Source organism: Dromaius novaehollandiae, chromosome 19, assembly GCF_036370855.1.
Source record: "Dromaius novaehollandiae isolate bDroNov1 chromosome 19, bDroNov1.hap1, whole genome shotgun sequence".
NCBI lineage: Eukaryota > Metazoa > Chordata > Aves > Casuariiformes > Dromaiidae > Dromaius > Dromaius novaehollandiae.
In genome coordinates, this window is record NC_088116.1 from 11,624,297 (window position 1) to 11,641,962 (window position 17,666).

General features: G+C 42.7%; 1 protein-coding gene across 7 annotated transcripts in view; it reads left to right on the forward strand.

Moving 5' to 3' along the window:
• The window catches only part of AUTS2 (activator of transcription and developmental regulator AUTS2), a 767,986-nt gene that overhangs the window by 723,731 nt on the left and 26,589 nt on the right, over positions 1-17,666 (forward strand). For all 7 annotated transcript variants that reach the window (XM_064523450.1, XM_064523454.1, XM_064523452.1 and 4 more), the window contains one exon: positions 15,747-16,224. In XM_064523450.1, coding sequence (XP_064379520.1) covers positions 15,747-16,224 — 478 coding nt within the window. The remainder of the gene's footprint in view (positions 1-15,746; positions 16,225-17,666) is intronic.

Here is a 17,666-nt window from a genome sequence, read left to right on the forward strand (position 1 = left end):
ACGGAATTTAGGGAGTTAAAGTCCACTTTGGTTTCCAAGAACCTCTCTCGTACAAACTTCCACACCATCGTAAAAAATGTCAGTGTAAAACATCCAAACTAGAGCAAATTGTTCAATTTGGCAATTCTAATGCTTTCATCTAAAGTTGCATGCCTGCAAGGATGTGAGAAAAGTCGATAGTGTGAATTGGAAGGTATTGATTATTTCGCTGGGCTGCTGTTGAAACATCATATGTGTTTGATTTGGTCTCCCAATACCCAGTAAACGTTTGTTTTTAGTTTCATTTCCCTTGTGAAAAGAATTGAAAATATTGTAAAATGGAAAGTGATCTTTTTCCCCTTAATTTTAAACTTTTTTTTCTTTTTTTTAAGTTCAGTAAATGTTATTTGTAAAGGCTCCCCTCCCTCCAGGATGGATATTTCAGGCCACAGATGGGCCTAATCTTAATTTACTTTGTAAGGTACTGGACCTTCTGTTCTGCACTGCCATCTGCAGCCCCGTTGATTTTAGGACATTTGTATAAGGCCTGTCTACACCAAACAGCTTGCGGGGCTGGCCCTCTTTTTATTTTAAACAAAACAGGTTATGGAAATGTGCTTTTCTCCTGCTGCCTTTCTGTCGGGACTTTCTACCTATCCTGCCACATTGCTAAATTACAGCGAGAGATTCAAATGAAAGCCTCAGCTGTGAGAAGGTTTGGGGTCAAATCCTGTGGTATGGAGGGTTTAAAGGCTGTAATACTGCATCGAGTTTAGCTATGTTGACTCCTGAATCCAAAACAGTGCCACCGTTACCTGATATGATACCCAAATTGCAAGCCTTAAATTGCTGTCAAATGCTTTTACTTTGTGGTGTTAAGTATTTACACTGTTCCACCTGAGGCATAATTCAGAAAAAGACAGAAAGAAAAGGGATTATTGTATTTGTAGAACAAACTTGACTGTAAAATTATCCACAAAATCATTCAGAAATAGAATTCAAATGGAATAAAATATTTTCATCCCATTTGGTTAAAAATCTGTCCAGTGTGTCTATTTATTTAGATGGCATTAATTACCTCTGTCTTCTCATGCTGGTAAAAGACTATTCAGTGTTTGGTTAATATCCAAGATTCAAACATTTTGCTTTAATTTACCAGCATTCATACGGACACTTACTCATGGATAGTTTGCAAAATACGCATATTGCATTGTGGGGCGAATTCATGACCTTGGCGTGGGCCGGAGCAGCCGGTGTGAGTTGGGCTGCTGCGGGAACCCGTCATGCCAGTTCTTAGCACGTGCTTAAGTGGGTTCAAACACATGCTGGAAGTCAAGCCTATGCTGTAATGTTGTCCAAAAAGGGATGTTTTCCTTGATTAAAGGCCTTGGAGAGGAGGTGGGCAGAGAGGGGAAAATCAAATATAATGCAAGTTGCCCAGCTGTTTAGATATAAAAGCAAGTTGAGCAATAAGGAATCGTGTTAGTGATATAAAAGCAAGTTGAGCAATAAGGAATCATGTGTCAGTGATTCACCTATGCTGGACCAAAGTCACGCAAATATTACATTCCTGACCATCTCTGCGGGGTATTGAGCTGAGCAGGGCTCTGCCAAGAAGGTCCCTTCTGCTTTGTATTTCAAAGCCGTTTATTCGGATGACGTGGAAATTCCTCGGCTGTAATTTTGCAGGGTTTAGGTTGCCAACGGTCTGAAGGCAAGGGACTGCTATCTTGTCGGGAAGGCTGCGTTAATGGGTTTTGGACAGGGGTTGCTCTCTGTTGCCCTTCTGGGGTACCGTTGCAGTTTTAAGTGCAGTGTGTAATCATGAATCATGTGTGGACTGTTATCATTGCCCGTGGGAGCAGGACAGTTGGGATGGCCCCGGTCAAGCCAAATCCGGCTGCGTCAGGCCGTCAGAGCAATGACGGGAAGGTCGGTGACACCTCTGCGGTAGGACATGAAGATCCCCGGGCAGGTGAGCCGAGGAGCACGTCGCCACCTGAGGAAGCCTGAGCTGCTGTCGTGCCAGCTGCTGCACGGGGAGCCCAGGTGTCCCTGTCGTGTTAATCCACAAATCAAATAATCACTTCTGGCTAATCATGAATTGACTCTCTCCACAGCCAGTTAAATATGTGCATAACTTGCGGTGCAGGCTCCAATACCGAGGATGCTGCTGGTTTAGCAGAACGCAACATGTGCCGCTGCACAGGACTGCGAGATGGGGGCAGTTTCACCAGCATCTCTTTCATCCATAATGTCATTTTAAGCAACCCTTGCTGATTGAGGGTTTAAAAAAAAAAAAAAAAAAAAAAAAAAAGACAGGGGAAAAGGTTAGTTTTAATTCAGGTTAGTTCTCCAGACCAGGTTATCGCACCGGCACTGCTGCAAGGGATGGGCTGCACAGGGGGAGAGCACTGGGGCATGTGGGGACCTGCTGAGGCCGGTGAAGCTGCTGGAGAAAGCCTTACACAGTTGGGTCCCTCTTGTGGTCTACCAGGAGCGCAGGAGGTTTAACGTGCCTGGTGCTCGTGGGATCTCGAGGTTGCCTTGTCATGAGCAATGTCACCGTTAGGCCACAGGTGGACGAAGATCTATCAAAGCAATGTACAGCGTGGCCTCCGTTTCCGCACGCTCCTTAAGCACTTGTTTCCCCCTGCCCCATCCTTAACCAGAGCAACATTTGTTCAACATCTGTTTAAATTCGGGTTGAAGAAAAGTTTGATCCAGTTAATTTGAAATATTCTGGTGAAACCGTGATGCGGGAATAGGGTGATGCCTTCTAGTTTTGCTGGCTAACAAATTTAAAAGGAACAGAAGGAAATTGTTAGTTGACTTGTAGATCTCCTTGATGCAAGATAAAGAGTTTAGGAGGATTCAGAGGATTATTACGCAGTTATATAAATAATAAAAATGTTATCACAGTTATGCTAGGTGGAATATCATTTTGCAAGAGGGAGCAAGCATCAAGGTTCATTGTATTAACTAGACTTTAACTGAAAAGGTTCGGAAGAGCTTTCCCTGTATACAGATTATGACTAAGTGGTATGTTCACATCATCCCACCGCATCTGAAATTGGTGTGAGTCAGAAAGCAAATATCATATTAAATGGACCATTGGATGTTATGCACCACATGAAACCTATATACCAGTCCCTGGAATAGTTGTCTTTTTTGCTTTCTGGTCTAACGTGTGATGTATTTTGCTAAATTGACACTCACGTTGGTGCCTTCTGGAGAGAGAAGATAAATGCGAAACTGTGTTTGTTTATTTAGAGGAAACACTTATGATTAATGGTACAAAGTGTTTATACATATAAAGAGTCTTTCCTCTTACGGCTGTGAAGCCAGCTGCTCAGAATGTGGGGCTGTCCTGGATTAGCATTGCAATTGCTTTTTTTCCCATTTACAGCATCACGAGGAATTAAGACTCCATTTGGAGAACTTCTCTCTGCGCAATCTGCAGCGCGTGTTTGTACCACACATCGCGTATATCCCGAATGACAGCTGAGCAAACTTATGAAATAGCGATTGAGGATGATTATGTTGGTTCTGAGGATTAGCACAGCAGGTAGCCGTATTGGCGCAGGGCAGGGTTTGGGCCGAAGGACAAACACACGTTCTTTTTATTATTGCGGTTAATGGGAATCTGCTAGACTTTGAAGCACAGAAAAGGCTCACTGGCCACCTGTGAGCTAATCACACGGATTTGCCTCATTCGGTATTTCAGCTCACTTGGAGCCTGTAATCTAATTTCCAAACAGAGATGAGAAGAGTGAACAATTCATTTTCTACTTTACATGGCTGTGCTGGTAAACTTTTAATCCTTTTAGAATTACGGTTCCATGCAACACGGAGGAAGCAACAGAAAGTCGTACGTGGAGGACTTCAGGCTTTGGATGTGCCATTTGCTGGCTAATAAATAGCCTCAGCGTGGCACGGCGGGAATCAACATAAAAGTTAGGAGCATGGGACATTTTTCAAAGGGTACGTTAGAGTGTATATAGGCTGAAGATTTCAGCTTGAACAGCAAATTTTGCCTTTTAGGCTGGAAAAATGCCCTGCACCAGTCAGTATTGTCTTCAGCTTCAGTCTTTGCATCCTGCTGTTGGTGTCTTTTCCGCCAGTAAGGCAGTATGAGACTCATATCTTACCAACAGAGCAATCGTATTGTATTTCTAGTGGAAGCATGTACGTGGCAGATTTGACTTTAATCTGATCTTCATTGCTCATCATTCATTTTGATAGGTAGATAGGATATTTATTTGGTTTCTTAAGCTGACTGCTTATCTGACATTAAGCTGGGAGTGCTTACATTTGCTAAAAGCCCTGCTGGTGTGTTTTATGATCTCATTATGCGAATATTGCTAAGACAGTTACCCTATCATAAAGAAAATAGTGTTGACATACCATTCTGCTGTTTTCATTAAGGTGAAGTCAATAAATGAACATGTAGTTAAGGTGAGCTCTGCCTTTTCTGTTGTGCAAAGGCTCTTCAGCACAAATCCAGGATGTGCTCAGTGTTCTGGATGGTCAGTGTGGAGGTCGTGCAGATCTTCGAGAAGAAACACTTTGGTTAGAGCTTCCTTGGAGACCATAGGTACTTGAATAGCTTATAATACACGTAGATCACAAGTAGCTTCATGCCGCCTTTGCACCTTCAGTCTGATTTTGCTTTCAGGTTGGTAATAAAAAGATAAATAGAGCCCCAAACTTCATTTTATACAAACTACCATTGCTAGCGTTCAGTGAAATTTTTATCTTCTAGCAAAATGATATGAAGGAGCACGTGCAGTTGTAAAGGTGATACCCCTGAGATACGAGCTTTGTCAGACCTTTGTTCCCTGTTAAAGCTGATCCTCTGGCGGGGTTAAGGAAAAGATTTTTTCCGATTGCATGGAAATGTCCAGTTAGCTTGTCGTGTTACAGCTCATTATTCCTCCAGGTCTGTTGGAGGACAGGTACTGTGCTCAATAAGTCAATAGTCCTATCAAAAATCCAATTTACACGGTTCTATTGTATGTATTTATATGGGAAGAAAGCCTAATGTCATGGATAAATGTAATGGGAGTAGTTTCGCTGACTCTAGGAGAACATGTGTCATTGTATGGAATACTTACGATATAACGAACCTTTTGTTGTCCTGAAGTTTACTCTAACAGGACCCCTCCAACTGTTTGGAGGCTGTGAAAGCGGAGCCGATCCGCGGGCAGCCGCTCTGATTGCGATTAGCATTTACACAGATTGACAAGCACAAAATGCAATCTCTCTGAGCCCTGCCAGGCTCCCATCGTCTTCCCACCTCGGTGTCTGGGAATTAATTTCACTTAAATAGTCAAGATTTCATTCAATTTGTTTATATAGCTTCAGTGACTGGGGAGAGCCGCAGTCTTTATGTTGTCCACTTAGTTCAAGTAATTGGAACAAACTAGTCAATATTCAGCGGATGTAAAGAGCAGGCTGGGGAGAGTGATGTTCAAGAAAACAAGATGTCAAGGCAAAGCAAACCTTTTTGAGCAATTATGTAGTGTTTCTTGCTGAGATAGGGAGACATCATGAGATCTTCAGAGCGCAAAGGGCCCACATTACTTACATTGAATTATACAGCATATAATGATGCTCCTTTATACATGGCTTTAATAAAAGTCTACTTTTCAATTTTTGATTTCTCATACTGAATTTAATAAAATTTTTATCGCATTCCCGTTTATAAAATGCTATAGAATGATTTAAAAATGAAACTAGTACACACCAAAGAGCTGTGGATGCTATCGTGCTTTTTTCCTCAATTTTATATTCTTTTCTGTTTTAATTTCTGTAAAGCTTTTCAAGTCCTCTACTACCATCCCACATAGGAAAAATTTGGTATACGGTCATGCTTACCTACCAAGAAAAACCTGTAGTAACTATGACTGCTCTCAAAACAGTGAGACACAAAATGAAGTGGCAGATCTTCAGTTTTGTTACAGCCGTATCACTTAAATCTATCCAATAATTTGGCCCCTTATTTTCCCTTCTAGAATAAACAAGTAAATGTGGCCAAGGTGAAGCTGGCTTTGCAGGCCAGTATCCCAGGTCCAAATGGTTGTTATCTGTCTGTGACACTTTTTTAAAGCCTAAAACTCGGAATGGTAGAAAATTATCCCTTCATTACAAGAAACGAAGGAAGCTTTTATATATATATATATATATATATATATATATATATATATATATATATATACACACACACATACATATATATACATATATAAAATATATATATAAAAAAGTATATAAGGAAGCTAATATATATAGCAGAAGGTGCAAAGATATCTTATACAAGCTGGGAAACATTCACAGAAACTGTGCATGTCTTTAGAAGGGGTACAAAAAGTTCACGGCCCTGTTGCAGGACCCACAACATGCAATTTAGAAAGGGATGGGGATCACTGGACAGATCTAACTGACAGCATTTAATGACACCCTATGTATCTCATGAACATCAAAATGACTAAGTTTATCCGTATGACTCAGGCCAGAAGAATCCTGCCTAGGAAATACTACATTAGACCAGACAGTTGGATAACACCAAACTTTTCTTCTGCCCTGTTGGAAACGGGCAAAATATTTGCAAGCATAGATAATAGTGTAGGGCGGCCTGGATCAATGGAGTTGCAAAGTGTAAGCTCAGTGGAGTTTGCCTATAGAAACTAAGCAGCTAAAACAGTTGTAATTAAAATTGCACCTTGTCAAGATCGTTCTGAGCTTAATAAGCCCAGTGCCAGCAAGTGGGGCACTGCAGTTTTTAAGCGCTGCGTTTATATTGACGTCCTGCCTTTAAAAATAGGATAGAAAATTCTTGGCTCCGGAGAACAAATTCACAAAGGAAACAGTGTTATGTGTCTGGTGAGTTATGGGTACGACACCTCTCGAGGGGAATGAACGTGTTATTTTTCTGTATAAACTTATCACACAGATCTCGTTGTCCTTCATATATTAAACTGAGCTGTCATGCTAAATTCGATCAGTGCTCATAAGGTGATACTTTCCGAGCCGCTTTTGAAAGCCGGTTTTATTCAAGCTCGTTCAAGTGCTTCTGTCACGTACGAGCGGGATGAGCTGATGTCACGAGCGTTTTGGAGAATATTGCAGCTCCGTGGCCGAAGCAGATTGATAGTAAGCAAGGGGGGGTGGGTTGGATAAAGCCAGTATGTTTTTCTTCTCAGAAATTGTCGTGGCATTACACTTGTGCTAAGATACCCAGCCCTTCTTGAAAACTGGACAAAAAATTGAGCCTGGCTGTGTTTTCTCTTTTTTTTGATGGTTTAGTATGCCGTGCTTCCACCTCATTTACTTGTAGGCAGGAGTTTGGAAATGCTCTGCTCACATTTCCGCCATGCAGCAATTTCACCAGGAAGGTGACTGATTCCTACAGATAGCCAAAACACGAGAGGGGAAGCCAAACAAAATCCGTATTTCCGAAGTTAGGCTGGAGAGATGTTTTGCGACTGACCCCTGTCCGAGGGAAGGAGGATTTTCCTGTCGTGGGACCGGGGGATCTGGCTCTCCGGGGGTTTGGCCTCTGCTCCTCGCGGTGCTGTGGGATCTCTTGGTGGACGTGCTCGAGCTGAGGGTTTTGGCGTTGCGTTGCTGGGGCAGGTTTGGCGAGAGGCCCCGGCAGCCCGTTCCTGAATTTTGGTGTGCCAGGCTCTGAACGTAGGGAGATAGTTGCCTGATGGGAGACGTGGGGGAGCTCTTGGTGCCTGAGGTGTCAAGAAGAGCGGTGCTGGGGCTAACTCATACTTCAAAAAGCAACTGAGAAATGAGGCCCCAATGATGAACAGCTAAAATTTCTAGCAGGGTTTGCAGATCAAATTGCACGTGTGTGTGAGGTGCTAAGAAAAATATGCTGCCTTTCATTAGGAACGGATACTCTTGCAGCAGATGGATGGGTGGCGAGTGAACCTAAGTTTAAAAAATTCTCCAAGGCCTGGGGTTGGAGCTGCATGCCACCAAGTCTGCCTTACGTCAGCGGAGTGGTTAAAAATACGCCTCAGAACTGAATCACAGAACATTTGGAGGGTTACAGTATGAGAGAGGCCATCTAGGAGGATCGCGATAAGGGAACGTTGTCTCACTAAGCTGTTTGAATTCCTCTGAAGTGTTAAAGTAGCAAACGGTAAAAATGACATAATTTATCTAGAGTCGCAGAAGGGCTTTGACGAGGTCCTGAGCAAAAGGCTGCCGTGGAAGCAGAGTTGTCATGAAGGAAAAAACAAAGTATGGTTACCAATAAAATACAGCTAGAGGAAAGAAAGCAGAGTTGGGTTATTTTCATCCTGACCTGTTTTCAACGTGGTTTGAGAGCAGTTGAAGTATTGTCCTCTGTCCTTGGTTGGTCATCGTAAAAGATGGGAGAGTAAATGCCAACATTTATAGGTGGTGCAAAGCTATAGCTGGAACCAGGGAGAACTGTTAGAAACCTTAGAGAAACCTAATCAGGCCGAGAGAATAGTAAAAAAAACAGATAATATGATGAGATTGATAATGCTTTTGGATAAATCCGTGGTGCAGCTACCGAGTGCTATGCATTATTAGTCAGCCTGTTTCTAAAGAAAATATTGCAGAAACCTAGGAGGTTCAACAGGAGGACACAGAAGAACAACAAGAAGTGATCAGGCAAGTGGGGAGACTCACAGGAAGAAAAACTGGGGGCATAGGAGTATAACTTGAAAAGGAGATAGAAGGGGACACAAAATCTGTAAAATAATGAAAGTTATTGACGGCATTTAGGGGAGTCCTGCTCTCACAGAGTCGTAAGAACCGAGTGGACATTACAAGGTGAGAAATGAAAACCTTGTGGAAGGAATATTTTCCTATAACATACTAAGAAATCTACTGCTGTGGGCAAGAACTGAAGAATACTCAGAAGGGACTAGAGATTTATGTAGATAACTATACTGTGTTAACATAATTCTGGAAAAACATGGAAGATCTCAGGCTTTTGAGTATAAGCCAATCTTCCTAGAGATCAGCATGCGATCTAATGTGGTGGAGAGATTATTTTACCTACTTTGGCTGCAAGATTTTTACACCTGTTTTGGAAAAATCTTGTGGTGGCTGTGATCAGTGACAGGAAACATGAACCTTAGGCCTGATTTAATAGGGTGTTGACTATGTTTCTGTGATCCTAGCTTTGCTTTACAAATTATGATTACAAGACCCCTGTTTCTTTAATTTAAGTGCTAAACTGAAACAGGAAGCTAATGCTTTTTTGTGTGCAACCCCTTTATTAGCAAAGAATATCCCCCATTTGATTTGCCAGCTTTACTTCCTATGTGGGAAGTTGGCCAGCCCACGCGAGAAAAGTCCCCTTCAGTGAACACTTCAGGGCTGTTAGTTCCCTATTGGATATGTCAGAGTTGCATAGTTAATGATGTAATTTATTGTTTCTTAACCGGTTAGGTTAGGAAGCCAAGACATTTTGCCTATTGGAAATTAGCCTTTTGCTGTGCATGTGTGTGTATGTGTGTGCGTTGAAGCAGGATCAAGTTATCATGGTATTTTCTCTTAGGGAATGTTAGGATGTTACAATTGCATGCATCTATTTCCTATTAAGTAAAATGAGATGATTTCTAAGAGAGAGGGATGTTTGGATGTTCTGTACTTCACTTTCCTCTAGAAAGCTATATCCCATTCCTTTTTACTAAGTAAAGAGGTGCTTTAAAAAAAAATATCAAACATCAAGTGCTTTCAATATTATACTCAAAGTATACAGGATATAGGAGTTACATTTATGGCGTATGTTCTGTTTAACAGCTGGATGAAATAAATTGTTTCATGTGAAATATTGGAGGACTCTGCATTCTCAAATCAAGGCCAGAAGCAGCTCAATGACTGAAGAATTGTCAACATCTTGTGCAATTCCACTAAGTGCTTCTTTTCATTGATCTGCAACTTTATTGTTGACAATTAAATCCATTTCAACGCAGAAGATAAACATTTTTAACAGGAGGTAGCAAAATCTTTTGTCCTGAATGATTTTCTTCTCTGTTTTATAATTAAGTACAAAGTGTGTCATGAGTCTTGCTATTCACTTGTACTAAATACCTGCTTACTGTGGAATAATTGGTATCAGCAGATGACAGAGCTGCTTGTAACCATACTTTTGAATGCATGTCTTTAATTTGCATAATCAAATATTTTGTTAGTGTCCTTGGAAATTAGGATGAAAGATGGCTGTGTGCTAAAAATGAAAAATTGTTTTTAGCAAATTATATGTATCCAGTACAACAGATGAAGTGCTCTGGGGCCTTTATGATACATGTTGGCTGGTATACCCAACGATCTTCTCCATCCTTTGCAGTAATAGTTTCTGTCATCTGCCTTTATTGATCCAAATGTTTCTTTGACCAATGTCTAATCAATATGAAATGTACAATCAGGTCTTAAACCTGATTACTTATTTCAAGCCTTGTAAAATGCTTATGGAAGTATACCTCTCAGGGCTGATGGTCGGCGGGTTTACATTTTCTGCATTACATTGACTTCAGCGAAGTTATGACAGTTTGTATTGGTTGTGACAGTGTGCATCAACTGCCCACTTACCCACGTTAAAACTGAAGGAAATAGTTTTATATTTTTTTGAAAGATCTAATTTTTTATCTTGCATTAAGAGAAATTTTTAGTTAGGCAGTGGTTATATTGTCTAGAGAGGAGTTTAACTTATCAAAGAAGTAAAAGAAAATTAATGCTATTTTAAAATTAAATAATGCTATAAAAACGTGAGTAGAATTCCAGGGTAGGCTGAATGCTTAATCCCAAAGATAACGCTGATAGCATCAGAACATTGAAAACTTCCTATAATTTTCCTACTAGTGCAATAAGGACTTTGAGCTTAACCCAAAAGCCCCTCAAGGGAATGGAAAATTCAGTGTTTGTTCTGGATTGCTCTCTTAAGATGCCTTCTTCCTCCCAAGCCAGACGTAGAAAGGATGAATCCTAATGTGGAAGGGAGAAGGAGTGACAGGGTACTTGCATATTCTTGTTTCTGAATCAAGCTCAGCTGTTCCAGACCTGCACACAGAGAAGTTAGATGATTTTGTGTTTAGAAAACAGGTTTGGCCACTGTAAGTGACAGCGTCAGGAATCACGTTGTCTAAGGAGACTTCATTCCCCAAGTGTCTTCACTTCAGGTCAGAGGTGGGCAGTCCTCGCTTCCTTGACTGTCACTTGATCCAGAGCAGGGTCGGTAGTGCCCCAGCTCTCGTCATGATGCACCCTGAGGTGGCCAGTAGCATCTCCTTTGATCTTTGCTACAACCAAACTTGTCGAAACTCCCTTGCAGACACACCTGATTAGGCAAAACTAGAGTATGCACTGAATTCGTGACTCCTTGTGAACTTCAAAAATTTGGCGAATTTCAACGGGGCCTCTTTGTTGGCAGAAGAAGAGTTGGGCTTCATGTGGTGGCAGCGATGGTCTCCACTGGCCGGCTCTGGCCCTCTTCTAGCTCTTTTGGATCACCCAAGAGTTACAAAGGAGCCGGAATGCAGACTTTAGGTCAAATTTTGCCTCTGTGCGCGTTAGGAAGACAGGCAACGGCATTTCAGGTGAATGCTGCATATTAACTGTGTTCATTATACAAATCCATGTCTTTTAATTGAAGTGTTTGCATGCACTGTGTATTTCTCTGTTAACTATATGTATACATATGATAGATATGGGTTTAAATATAAATGCATATGTATTACACGTAACATATACATGTATACAAACACATGGGAGTGCATGTGTATATGTGTATGTTCACAGAATGTATATAAAATATAATGTAAACTCGCAGATACAGAGTCTCTCTAGTTCACATGCAGTCATTTGGTTTACTTACAGGTCTGCACAGTGTGGCCTTGTCTCCTCCTCTGGTGTTATTGAGCCAACCAAGTACTAATCACATAGACACAGCAAACTCATAACTGCACTTGTATTACTTGGAGGCAGTCCTGCACCTTGAGAGACCACAATATTTTTTGTGTTAAGCGAAAAATAGATGAATTTGAGGCTTAAGACACATCAAAGGGCACAGACAGGAAAGGACGATAATGAAATGCAGGTTGTATGTACTGTCTGTGTGGTACAAGCGTAGCGAATGTTTTTTCTCAGTCCTCAGAGAAACTTCGAACTATGGCTTTATTCCTTTTTTGGTAAAAGACCGACTGCTGATGGATACAATATCAAGCCAGGGGAAAAAGGAAAGCCTGTGTCAGCATTTAAGTTACATCACAATTACTGCTTTTCTGAATGCTGATGCAGTAATATTATTTTATCTAAAATAAAAACATGGCAACTGCCATCAAATAAAATTAGCTTGCTTACTTTAGCATTTGGGATGGAAATGAGTTCCTCTGATGTACACACAAACTCAGAAATTTGTGTAGTTGGCTTGTATCATAGTGACACGAGGGACTTTTACCTCTTAGTTCTTAAGGCAAGCTGGTCAGTTCACACATACAAATAATGTGTTGTGCAAAGACGTGCTATAAGAACAAGGGTAATCTTGTTTGTATGACCTTGAGATACTGTTGGCGAAGACTTAAGCCCTTCATATGAAACATGTAATTGGTAGCGCTCATCACAGATGTGGGATTTCAACTCCCTAAATAGATATTGTGGAATGAAAAATTCTTTCTGGTTTATCCGTCATGATTATCAGTCCTGCAGAAATGCATTTGCCAAGGCATACTGGGGTTAGATTCCTGGACACCAGATACCAGTTTGTGGTATAGCACAGATGCAGTGGGGTAAGACAGAGAGAGAGAAAGCGTGCACACATGCAGTGCTTGACATTTGGAATAACATTATCCTACTAAAAACAGCATCTTCTAAGCTGCGAACTAACAGGAGTGGTGCTTATGGGCTGTGTAATGAAGATGTAAGCAGCAGCAAAAAGTACCCAGGAGATGTTAGGATTCATAGTCCTTTTTCTCCAGGGGAGGGGGAGCTGCTATATTAGGAGCAAACTCCCCAGCTGAATAAATGTTACACACACAAGAGACACTAAAAATATCGAATAAAAAGATTTAATGAATGCACTGAGTGCAGGGTATTCCCTGCAGCCTTAGGAGTAGCACCTCTGCTGGTTTTTCAGACCACCTACTACATTCACCTTGCAGGGAATTTCTAATGACAAGGCCAAACCCTCAAAGCCGTAATTATGATGCCGTTCTGTTAAAAATCAAAATATCATAACTCTTAAACCTGTAATGGCTAGGAACATATATCCACATATTCCTGAACAACGTATTGCTCTTTGTTTTATTTTCCTCTTTGGGGTCCTGTCTTAAGACATACGGTGATCACACTCTGTCTAACTTTTGATAACGTTTGATCAAACAGAATTAGTGCAGGCTGAGTTTCCTTTATTTATAACCTGCAATTTAATTGCCGTGCGATTGACCTTGGGTGTACAGCAGAGTAATTATTTTTATTCCTCCGGAGTCTCCCTGTTGCTCCTCTGGTCTTCTGATCCAAATTCCTGGAGGAGCCTCTGTGCCAATTACAGCTTGCATACTCTGGGAGCATGCAACAACAGCAGTTAAAATATACTCTCATCAAATAACTCGGTTTGCTTTTTTTTCTGTCTCTGTTTCTCTCTTCTTCTCCTCTTCAGCTCCCTTTTATCCCTCAAAGGGTTTTTTTTTTTCCTGTGTCCTGTCGAAAACTATTAAAACGTCCTGAACTCCACTTTATCAGGGTACTTGCCGTCATGCGGAGCCTATAAAACACTTAATAACAGGGGACCTCCCATACTTTGTCAGGAGGCATAGAACTATAATCTCTGCATGAAATTAAACCCAAAGGATACAAACGATGATATATATTAGTCACGTTTCTGCCCAGCCCTCTGTGTCAGGGGAGCAGGCAGGTTCTAGTGATGAGGCCGTTGGCAAACGCTGTTGCGGTGTACCCCGTTTAGGGGCTGGCAGAATACACTTTTCATTTGCACTCCTTTGCTTCAGAGTTTGAACAATGTAGCTGTCAACAGATTTCTCTCAATGTGTATCATTTTATTATGCCTATATTCTCTTTTACCCCTTAAGATCGGTGGAAGATTGAGTAAAGCTTTACTTCCTTAAGATGATTGGGTACATTTTTAATTATCAAGCCCCATTAGATCTTCTGTGTTTTCCCTGCACTTCATTTTTGTCATAGTCAAAGATGTTAGAAATCCAGCTTTTCACAGTTGCTTTGCAATATTGGTCTAAAAGGTGCTCGTAATTCCCACTGCAGCTGGAGGAGTTCCCCTTTCTCATTTTGGGTCAGCAATACTCCCTCAGAATTTGTTTAAAGGTGTTATCATGCATCAAATAGTCAAGTTTTGGGGAAGGCAGTATGATTCAAATGAGAAATTGCTGTCGAGTGCTGGTGAGCAGAACTCGACTGTAGTAAATGTTAAAATTATAATAACAATCATTGTTATTAAAGAGATGTAGCTACCTGGAAAACCCAAACAGGTCATTCCATGACCAGCCAAACCAAAAAAAAAAACACCGTTTCTTACCAGTATGTGTTTTAAGGTTTAGAACTCGTGTAATGTCTGATAAAGCAGAGAGCTCACATTGCATTCTCTGCCTTGGTGGGTTCATAACGGAGTGATAATAGAGTAAGAAAAGTAGACAATAATAGTAGTAGACAGAGTTTCTGCTCTCTACCAGGTGGCTTATTTTTGAGGAGAGTTATTGGAAGAAGAAGAAGAGAGGCAGGTGCACATACTTGCATGCAGAGAGCGTGGCTGTCTACCTCTCCTGTCTTTAGAAAAATACGCTCGGGACTAATCACGTTGCTTTCTCCACTTCTTTGGCCAGTCTTCTGAAGAATGATGTCCCAAATGGATGTCATTGAAAGAGACCCGAGGCAAAAATACGTCATTTCCCCGACTCTTTTATTCTCTTCGTTTGGCAGCCCAAGCAATAGAGATGTCATGTTATGCATAGAAGAGTAATTAGGGGTAAAGGGATGTGCCTAGAAAACAAGCTGTTCCATAAGTAGAGAAACCAGTGAAGTTTCCTGGCTTCCTATGGATTTTTCCCTCTTTCACTCTGGCAATTTGTGCTTACATGTTTCTGTAGCTAATTTCATTGGGTTTTATACGACCAGTTAGGGACAGCTTTTGCCAAATACGCATAGAGACAATATTACATACTCTCATGTAGTTACCAGCACTGTTCTAGAGCCCCAAATCCTGGACTCAAGTGATGACTGTGAAAATCTCATTTTCCTTAAAAAATAAATGGAACGCTAGCATGATTGCACAGGAAAGTTGGGAAACAAATCCCCTAGGAGAGAAGGGCCAGAAGGCGAGTCCAACGAAGCCAACTTTCATTGTGCTGAAGACGCAGAACGAAGCAAAGCACAGCTACTTCTGGGCATTTTTCTTAAGGCAAAGGTGGTGATTTTTTTTTGCAAGGTGTGACGTGAGATTTTTGAGTGCTCGAACAACCGTGCTCAACCCTTTTGCGTACTTGCTTTTTCGCATGGATTCATCAAGGCACCAGAAACTTTTTTTCTTACAATAAAATGTGAGATGGAAAATTAGGAGAAGGATGGAGGGTTAGGGATGCTACTGGAAAGGAGATTGGATTTGGTTAGGTTTTGTGTTGGCACGGTCCTTTATAATACAGACGAAATGCTGTAACTGCCCAGAGTGCAACTCTGGGAGATCAGTTTAAGTTTGGTTTTGCCCATCTTGTCGCACACTTACCTGTTTTATCTCTCTCTTGTTGTTGCAGATAAAGAGTTAGGAGTCAGTACGCTAGCAGAAAATGCCGACCCTGGTGCTAGGGGCCCAGCCGTCCCGAAGATATCAGGATTAGAAAGGAGCCAAGAGAAGAGCCAGGACAGCAGCAAAGACCCCATCCTCGAGCCCGTGGTGCCTAAAGACCCTTGTCCTCAGGCGACGCAGCCGCCGGCGCAGCCCCAGCCGGAGCCGCCGCCCCAGGCGCCTTGCCCCAGCCCCGCGCTCGCCCCGCGGGCCGAGGCGCCGGCCCCGCCGCCGCCGTCGCAGGCCCCGCCGTTGCCGCCGGCCCCGGAGGAGGGCACCCGCCAGCCCGCGCCGCCGCCCGCCGCCCAGCACCCGCCCCGGCCGCCCTCCCCGGCGCCGCCCGCCCACCCCGGCCTCCCGCCGGCGCAGCCCCATCCCGCCTCCCAGAGCCTCTCCCAGCCGCTCTCGGCCTACAACAGCAGCAGCTTAAGCCTCAACAGCTTAAGGTAGGCGAGCGAACGGGCTCCCTCGCCGAAGCCCCGGGTCCTTGCGAGCCTGGGGCCCTGTGGTGATGCTTCATGGCACCGCGCGTGGGTGGAGGGCAGATGGGGCAGCCCGTCCAGCCCCAGCGCTGTGCTCCTTCGGCCCTAATCCTCCTCTCTGAAATGGGCCAGGATCGCTTTAGCTCCAATCCAGTCTCCCCATAAATGCTCGCGAGTCTTCTTGAGTGGTTCACTAATGTGTTTTAACCTCCCTGCCGGTCCCGGCGTGCTCAGGCCATCGGAGGGGGCTGTACATGGTATAGGCCAGGGTGAAAAAATCCCGGTTCTTGCAGTTGAGCTGCTCTCTGAAGGCTGATTCCTTTCACCCTCCTCTCCCTGGGAACCAATTCTGCTTTCTCCACCCCGTTACGTGCCCTAGCACAAGAAACTGGCTGCCGCCGCTGTCGGCCCTGCTGGTAGCTCTTGCACCTGTGACGTTAAGGCTGAATTTCTTCCTGCGCCGTCAACACCTTAGTCTGCGGTGTTTTTCTCCTCCTCTGGCCACGGGGAGACATACCTCACACTTAGAGCAGGGGAACGGAGATATCGAGAGATTAAATAACATGTTCACGGTAACCCGTGAAGTCTCTGTGGATTGGGGACCTCAAGGTTCCTCTCTTCCAAGCCAACGCTCACCGCTGGGGCATCGTTCCCTGAACCCGTCTGAGGGCCTGGCAGGCACAGGGAGTCCTTCAAGACCTGGCGAACCAGCGTTGTGGTTGCTTCATGGTTTGAGTAAAGACCAGGAGTTTTTTAGGACTTGAATTCATTTTTAACCAAATTGGTATCTCTTTTCTTTAAAAGCCACTGCAGTAGAAGCATAATATTACTTGAAGTAGTGACAAGTAAAATTAAGCACTGTGTGAATGTATTTTAAATACTCATTCATAGGAAATTAAACCTGAAAAGTTGGAACCAGTACAATCACAAATATTTATTTTATTGACTCATCTTACCTCTTTATATTGTGGGGGTAGAGAGAGGCTATGATTGTGCAATGAGCCTATACCCGTTGTTGCTTGCGCTAGTTCATTTCCCATTTTCTGCAGTCTTTCATCGTACTAAGCCCTAACAAAAATTAAACTTTTATTAATGCAGCGCTCACTGATTTTGAGCTTCATTTACCTGAAACCGTGAATCAGAAGCAGTCATGTAGAAAGGACCTGATAATTAAGTAATGAATGCACAGGGTTGATTGCTCCTTTGTGTGTCATTCCTGTGTTGTTAGAGGACAGAAGCTCAACCTTTTACAGAGAAGGAGAATGTGTCTCGTCTTTTGGTGTGGACAGGCCACAGGAAGTGAAAGAAACTGGAAAAGATACAGCAGAGGCCAAGGGTTAGAGAAAGGAATATCAGGATAGCATTCATAGAATAGTGGCTTGCCTTCGTGATCCGTAGCTTGCATT